The sequence below is a fragment of the Zonotrichia leucophrys genome, chromosome 3, assembly GCF_028769735.1.
Source record: "Zonotrichia leucophrys gambelii isolate GWCS_2022_RI chromosome 3, RI_Zleu_2.0, whole genome shotgun sequence".
In the NCBI taxonomy this organism is placed as follows: domain Eukaryota; kingdom Metazoa; phylum Chordata; class Aves; order Passeriformes; family Passerellidae; genus Zonotrichia; species Zonotrichia leucophrys.
This window is the reverse complement of record NC_088172.1, coordinates 27,971,625-27,980,058: the sequence shown is the minus strand read 5'-3', so window position 1 is coordinate 27,980,058 and position 8,434 is coordinate 27,971,625. Positions and strand designations below refer to the sequence as shown.

The 8,434-nt window shown below is 43.2% G+C and overlaps 1 protein-coding gene across 4 annotated transcripts in view; it reads right to left on the bottom strand.

Moving 5' to 3' along the window:
• Nucleotides 1–257: 257 nt before the first annotated feature.
• GRHL1 (grainyhead like transcription factor 1) overlaps nt 258–8,434 on the bottom strand; it is a 46,229-nt gene continuing 38,052 nt past the window's right edge. For 3 of the 4 annotated variants that reach the window (XM_064707708.1, XM_064707706.1, XM_064707705.1), the window contains exons 12-16: nt 8,017–8,054; nt 7,829–7,917; nt 5,966–6,051; nt 4,331–4,395; nt 258–3,183 (exon numbers count right to left, since the gene is read on the bottom strand). In XM_064707708.1, coding sequence (XP_064563778.1) covers nt 3,069–3,183; nt 4,331–4,395; nt 5,966–6,051; nt 7,829–7,917; nt 8,017–8,054 — 393 coding nt within the window. In that variant the 3' untranslated portion in view covers nt 258–3,068. Of the gene's footprint in view, nt 3,184–4,122; nt 4,195–4,330; nt 4,396–5,965; nt 6,052–7,828; nt 7,918–8,016; nt 8,055–8,434 lie in introns of those variants that run through there. The other variant, XM_064707707.1, reaches the window with a different exon arrangement.

Below are 8,434 nucleotides of genomic sequence, written 5' to 3'. Positions count from 1 at the left end.
GGGTTTTATAGATTCCGTGTCAGAGGAAAATTGAAGGGATAAGAGCAGATGCATTTGTTATATAGAAGACTCATCATTAGAAATGAACATATAAAATTTAATAGCTTGGTTTAAAATACATTTTCAATTAAAAAACAGCAGGCAAAACAAAAAAAAATCAGTTTCATAAAACATACATGACATTGCTGCTACTGTTATAAGACCCGTGTCCCAGAATATCTTATAGTGGAAAACAATTGTCAGATTTAGTTCACATACTTCATTAAGCAGTAAAAAGAAATAACATTCATGTCAATCTTACTCTATGGAGATTCTAAATCTACTTCCCTGACCCTAGACCAAGTTTCTGTAATAAAACTTCCACTTTCAATAAAAATGTGTAAATATATATATGTATTCTATATATCAGGTTTTTTTAAAAAATTCCCTTGCCATAGTAGAAGGATTCCCGTGGCTGCTGAAGGGAAGCCCGAGCAGGAGCTGGTGCTGGCTGGGCAGAGCTCCCATGGCTGCTGTGCCAGAGGTGCATTCCTGTAGGGGGTGGCAGCTGCTGGCCAAGTCTCTTCAGCACTGAGCTGCACATCAGCCTCTCCCCTTGGGCCTGAGCCCACACGCTCTGGCCACACAGCCACAGCCACAGATGCACCGGGGTGAGTTTGCTGAGGGGAGCTTGCAGTGCCCAGAGCATCACCAGCCCTCTGTGGGGCCCATCAACAAAAGAGGAGAAGGAAGGAGGAGGGGAATAGAGGGGGGAATGGAATGAACCAGCTCAGGATTGATCCAAATACAAATTCCAAAATACTGTATTTTATATAAATCATTAAAAAAGAATGTGGGGGGGACTTCAAGTGGTCACCTGGACTCACCACCAAGGGAGAATCAATTACACCTGTGACAGTCCAAGGATACCTTTGCTCAGCCTGGCTCTGAGGACCTTTGATGCCAAACCACTGCCTCTATGGGCAACCTGCTTTCTCACTAGAGAGAACTGCCTCAACACCCAGCCTGAAATTCTGTGATTTACATCCCTACTCCCTGTGCTTGCCATGGATAGGGAGGACATGTCCATGGGTCGGGAGGCTGCTCCCATCAATCATCCCATCTGAACATGAGTCCTCACCAGGCAGAGCATGCAGGCCTTCCTCCTCAGAAGCCATGAGCCTTGGCCAAAGGACCACGTGGTCCATGCTCCAGTGGAGACCTTGGCAGTGCCAAGCAGAGTCAAAGAGGAGGGGGGGGGTCTCCTATTTCTTCAGGTCATGCTCCTGTTGATCAACTCAACGTGGCATCTGCCTTCCCCTTCCAAACAGCACCATGACAGAGCTAAGCAATAGCAGGTTACAATTTGTTAACCATTAAGTAGAATCATTAATTATTAAGTAAAATCATATGCTACTTTTCTGGACTATTTCTCCAGTCTTTCCAGGTTGACCTTCATGTCCTAGGTGAGGTATGTGCAGCTTTGTACTGTCTGAAAATGTTACAAACCTCTTTCAATACCCAGATCCCTAACTAAAGCCTCACACCAGACATGGCACTCATGTTCATCTGCTCACTATCTAACTGAGGTTTGTGCCTTAGTGCTGCCCTTTAAGTGCTCCTCTTTCACTTGTTATTAACCAGAGAGTGCCTTTCCTTCATAAGCACATGCACAATGAGTAAATAGCACAGGGCAGTACTCTCTGGGGGTGCCTGGCACACCCAGCTGGGGCTCAGGATGCCTGCTGTGCCCACTGGGTCTCTCCAGCTCAGCAGCAGGTCCATGGTATGTACAGACACCAAGAATGCATCACCTACTTGGAGGCCCTACTCCCTGCTAACACTTCGCCTGCTGAGCCATTTTGGCACCTTCCTCTCTCAAAAGCCTTGCCTGTGATTTCCACTTGTTGACATCCTAGGCCTTGCAAGCTGGCTCCTCTAGCTCATGGGTTCATCCAGCCTGAGCTGCTGGTGCAGACAGCATCCAGCTGAGCCTTAAGTACACTGCTACAGAAAAAAACCCACCCCTGGGGAGACCTTCTTCCTGACCCTCAAACATGAGACTGCAAGAGAACTGCATCTGTCCAGCTCCTCCTGTGAACCAGCTCAGACTCAGCCCAAAACACCTCCCAGGACAGCAGTACCCAGCTGTTTCAGGACTTAGTGGCAGTTCATGACAGAAACCAGGACTTCCATCACCTGCCTGTGCATGAGGATTTAGGAGAGAGCTGGTATCTTTTTCCTTCCACACAGGAAGATCCATGTGTAACAAGCAGGTCTCTTGTGCCTTCTATGAATGTACAAACGTGTGCTCACCTGTGGTGCATGATAAGGGTTTGTCCATTGTTAAATATCTATGTTAAATATGATTTCTCTGTATATGGCATCCTTTTAGATGGGCTTCATTGCATATATTCACGGTATATACAGAACACCATATTTTATATATATTATATATTGCTTATATGTACACATTTACAAACCTTCAAAAATATATTGCACTTATATACAATATAGCTTCATCTGATGAGAGTTCACACAGTTACTAAGGCGAGTTCTTCATAAGCAAGGCAGTTTTACATTCCCCCCAAATGACACAAGTGATTTCAACAGTCTGCCCTGGTCACAAGTAAACATTATAGACTTTTCTCCAACCTGCATGCAACTCCTACCAATGTCAATCAGTAGTTTTGCAGCTCTCCCTAGCACAAAACAGTCCAGTAAAATGGTATTAGCTGATAACAGGCTCAAACATGGTTACTAAAAAGATAAATAAGACATCACCAGTCTAAAAGGCCACCTTACAGGAGATTTCCCCTCCCATAGCTACTAGTGGTTTATACACTAGTAAAAATATATACATGCTCTCCACTTAATTGTCAGTCTTGACTTGCCCATTTCAAGTGCAAATAAGATCATGAGCAAGAACACAAACACAAATGTATTAAGCAAAACCACTGCTCTGCTCCCCAGAACAAGTCAAACATCTGGCTTTCTTCTGGAGGTGATTAGTGTTTTGCTCAACATACTGAATTATGGGAAAATGTTCACTTGAGACCTTTGTTTAAAATCCACAGTGATCTGCGATCTTAGATCTCAGTCAAAGTCAGCTTGTAAGATCCTCCAACCTCTTCAATCTGCAGCTGGAAGGTATCTTCATTAGAATAGTGTTTCACAATGTTATCATCCATGTTGACCAGAATTCTGGAAAAACAAAACAGATCAGGTATTTTACAGTTCAAATGCCAAAGGCACTCTCAAACCTAAAAATGCCTGGACTATCCAAGGGTAACACAAGATCCTGCTCATCTCCCTCTGACTCATTGCTTGCCACAGCAGATCTGGCTGTTCTGACCCAACCCTGCCATCAAGACTGGCAGCCACACTTCTCAGGAGCTGAATGGAAGGATTCAATCTGGCTCCTGGACCAGGGAGGGAGAGAGATCTTGGAACCAGCAGAATCCTTCTGAAGCTGCAGACACCTGGAGCTCTGAATGGGTTTGCTAGTCAGTTATAAACCATCAGCACAAAACCCTCCAGAGCTTGCACAGAAGAAACCACCCATGCTTGGCCACTTCTTTCATTTGCCAGAAAGGTCAGTCCCTGTGTGTTTGTGTGCACACATGCACACAAAGCTGTGCTTAGCAGTGGTTTAGAGATCACAGATTTTAAGCTTTTTGCAGCTGTTCTGGTGGGGTAATTCTGCTATGAAAGCACAACTGTGGAAGGGTGTAATTTTCTGGCTAGAAGGAGAAAGGGCTGAGACACTAAACTGACAACCACTTATAGACAACCCAAGAAAATTACTGAGAAATTAAAAGATAAAACAAAAGCAGACAATGTTCAGAAACTCAATTACTTATGCTACAAAATAAAAAGATTAAGTATGGCCTCTGGGAGAAACAGACACTTCACAGCTAAGTTCTCTTCAATTTAGCCCACAAAAATACAACCAGGGTTTGGTAATTGTAGCCAAAGGCAGATATAGTAAGCCCAGACACCACTGGAACAATTTAACATGGGTTGAAGGATGTTCTTCATCACTGGGAGTCTTTTAACAAACTGAACTTTTCTTCCTCTGACATGATCAGCTCTGGTTCAAATATCAATTAGCTCAGAGAGGTTTAGTGACTTGTATTTACCCAGGAAGCCAGACTACATATTTCTATAGGGCCTTCCCATAGTCTTCAGCTCTGTGGATGATGTTGTGTGTACCTGTGTGCACACACACATAACAGCAAATGGCATTCATACATCTGCAGTGCATGGAGGAATTATATAGCAGATGTGCCTATGGCTTTGAAAAAGGTCTTCATATTCTTAAGCAGTTAGTGCACAGGTACATACTCACCCTTTTTTACATTTTTTGAAGATTTTTCCTATTTTATCAAAAGGAACATCATACTTGTCAGATATCTAGAACAAAAGAAAGCAATGATCGGTGAAGCAAGGAGACTGCTGTCATTGTCTTTCGCTTCCTATTTTACAGAAAGGAACAACCACAACAAAAAGCCTGCAAATGAGGACAACTGCTCTGCCCTATAAAGGTAACACTAAATCCCAAACTATAGTGTAAATGTACAGATCAGAACCCCTTCTCTGCATTTAGCTAACTTCTGTACAAAAAATGTAACCATGTTTGAATCTGGATACTTCTCATACAGCAACCTCCTGCCCCTACTCTCAAAACCCCACCCACTAAAAACCCACTCCACACCCTGACTCTCATTCTCTCTTGGCCCTCTGTTCTCTTGGCATACTGAAAACCATTTTTAAATTTAGTGTCAGAGGGATCAAGTGAAAACCAGTCATGACAGTGGCTGAAAGAAGAAAATAGCAACAGAGAGAGGACCTCTGCTGCTAAGGGCATGAGGCGATCAGAAACATTCTCCTTCCCCAGCAGGGTGACACCAGTGTGGAGCCACGGCCACTGACCATGGCACTTCACTGCACAACCTCCAGAAAGCCTTGAGGTCAGTAACCTAAGCCTGGTTTACTCTGGCAAACTGCTCTGTCACACCACAGTAAGTACCAAGCCAAGACACTGCTTTGACATGCAAATCTACAGGGAGTTTCTCCCAAGCTACAGCTGTGAGCACTTGGTTCCTTGCTTTAAGAAATCCGAGTGAAACAAAGGAGGTGCAGCTTCACTTCAGGACCATGGGGTAAGGGAGGACTTCACAGCCTTCAAACCCTCTCTCCATGAGCCCCCACCCTCCAGCTGGCAAAGCCTCACAGCCAGGAAGAGATAAAGATTCTGGTTACACAACTATCTCTACAACCAAAAGTTAATGGCCAGACCTGTCTGCACATCCCAAAGCCCCTGTTCCCTGAGCAGAGGCATTAGTCACAGAAAGAGACAGGCAAGTGTCAGTTCTGAGCTCATGCCAAATATGACACCATTCCTTGGACTTAAGCTCTGTACTTCCCTTGCTCTGCAGCAGCAGGGATAGTGGAAGGCTATTTTGGAAGTCAAGCAGCAGAGAGCAATTTCACACATGTGTGCACAGATATATAAAAGTGTTCAGTAACACACAGAAGCTGGGAGTTGCAGCTCTGCATTACCAGCTTGTGAAAGGTCAGTGCAAGGCCCCAAACATGGTTTTGAAAGGCTGAAACAAACCCAAGCCACTGGATACATTCTGAAAATCTCTCCATCTCCTAGTAAAAGTACCCCCTCTGACAAGAAGAACATCCAATCATCAAGTCTCACAGACCTGGATCTTCAAGGAAGGTGTCTTACACCAGACCCACAGATGTGTACTTAAAAGACAAGCCTCCTGAATTACCTTAACAATAAATTAAAGCATTATTTGCATTCATTTGTATATTATTGAAAGGAAATCTTTCTTATTGTTCTTATCCAGAAGGGCAGAAATGTGTGGACACAAGCTGTGACACAAGTCTGACTCCTGTGACTGACCAGTGTGTAAGGACTGGGTAGCTAAGGCTTCTTCTCAAGGACTACAAAATGACCTCTACTTACAGCTTCCATGAGGCCTTTCAGAGATGGTGTCTTCAACATCAGTGCATCAAAGACTTCCTCTGACTCTTTTCGGACATACAGCAGCACTGGAAAGCAATTTGGAGAGGAATTAACTGTGCAATTGCTCCTCAGGAAAAATCTGTGTCCCACAGTGGCTAAGCACACAGGGACATTCACTGAGGACCTTATGAAGAAATAGACATACATACATTCAATATTCATTTAACACTGTAGCGCAAACACACACTGCTAGGTTGGCTCAAAACTTACTTCTTGCACATAAAGCCACTGTATGCTCAAGCCTCTTTATTGTCAAAATACCTCTGTATTTTCTTTATTTTCTCTATTATTAGAAAAAAGGTCATAGTTGAAACAAATAAAGGAGAACACAAAACACAAATCTTTGACACTCTTGGATTCTTCCATATCTTAGTCATCTGCCATAAGACTTTCCACAATCAAATGATTTGACAGATGCTATCACAGCAGGTGAAGCCATCCTGGCCAGCTCCTAATTTTAAAATAATTTATTTGTACAGTTCTGCGCTCTTCCTACACTGTCTCATCTTTCTTCCTGCCCCTTGCTGTGTTTCAGTAATACTCTTACACCAGAGCTGACACACAGTGCAGGCCTGGTCTGCTCTAGGAGGGGAATGAAGAGCAGGAATCCCAATTAGGTGAGCATCCCTCGCGTTCTCAAGCTAGCACAGACTCACTGCATGTAACATCAGCCTCATTAAAAACTGCATTAAGGCTGAGGAATTAGCCAGGAGAGCAAGAAAGCTTGGACTTTAACAGCTTTGCTGTCTTTAATCCATCTAATGACCAGCTATTGCAGCCTGGATTGTTTGCAAGGGCTCATCAGGCACAGCTTTGACACACCTGCAACATGCAACAATTATGGGCATTTCTAATGGAACAAGGTGAACTCAGGACAGCACAGCACCTTGATGCATTGCCCAATTTGCCTGTTAAAGGCAGCTTTAAAAAGGGAGGACTGTAGATTTGAAAAAGGAAGACAGGACACACAGTCTCAGTTACAGCACAGGTCAGATGAGAGTCAGCCAAAGGAGAGAGAATCTCATGGGGCTTCTTTTATGGCATACAGCAACATGAAAAAAACAAAAAGTATGATTTCCTTCTATAAAATTCATCCTTCCTTACTAGTTTATCCAGACTGCAGAAGTGCAGCCCCATTATGGTCAGACTTGCTAGACTTAGCATTTGCTTCTTCATAGGTTTAATACTTCAATAGGTTTAATACTTCAAGCTTTGTTCTGGTCCTTCCAAACACAACTATCATCAATCAGGCACACCACCTCCAACACCCCAAAGGGACCTCTCATCTCCTTCCACAACACCACAGCAACATGAACTTGCAAAGACTGAAACTCAGTTAAAAATCAGCTGAATATTCTCCTAGCTTGGATTTCAGAGGTGAACATCCAATTTCCTGGCACCATGAAAGATGCAACAGTTTTACACCCAGAGCCAGTTCCTGGTGTTCATTGCTTATAGTCCTGGAGGGGATTTCCCCAGTATTTTGTAGCAGATTACATGATGAATTCTCTGCCCCAGTCCATGAGGGACACTGGTAAGCTGCTCACCTCATCTTGACTCTCTCCTTAGAGGTTCAGAGCCCATTATTGTCTGAGTTGGCAGAAACACCCAGAAATTCTCACAATCTAAAATATTTACAGAGCTCAACCATATCTTGATACATGAACTATCACTACTCAAAGCCAGAAAAATCAGTCTGAAGTATATATCAATATGAATTAAAACATTCTTTAACCTTAGATGTCTCTCTCTATCACGATGTATAAATACTCCAAAAATTCAGTCCCTGAAAGAAGAAAATACCTCTTTTTGGCTCTTCTACTCTGGCCATCTTATTTGGAGTAGCAATAAAGTCCTCTTCACCAATATAAGCTCCTCTCTTCAGGTTGGAGCTGTCGTTGACAGGGCAAAAAGTTAGCAGTGGTACAATTACAGGGACTTGTCCCTCTGTCTGAGGGCAAGCTGTCAGGAGGTTGAAGGGCAGATCTTACCTTTCACCCTCTAGCTCTTCTGAAGCAACAGGAAGGACCTTTAAAAACAAAGGGGAGATTTTGTGAGTATTTCATCCAGAACTAGAGTTAATTTTCTCTTATAATCTTTCAACGCTAAATCAAATGACACTTTGGCTGCAAAAGCCAGTAAACATCTTCTTTACCTTTTTTCATATAAAGTAATGAAGGATCTCAAATGAGACACAGGAACAAAAAGAAGCTAACTAGCTTCCTCCCTGGACTGGTGTAGAATCTTCTGACAAAACTCAGTACTAAGGCCTTTGTAAGAAAACATGCAGGAATGTCAGGCTTATGGATACAAGTTTATTCTCCATTCTTTGCTAGGAGTTCAGGCAATGCTCTTAAAAAGTAAGGTTTAGATTATGTTAGAGCATGGCAGAACTCCTGGCACAGCAAA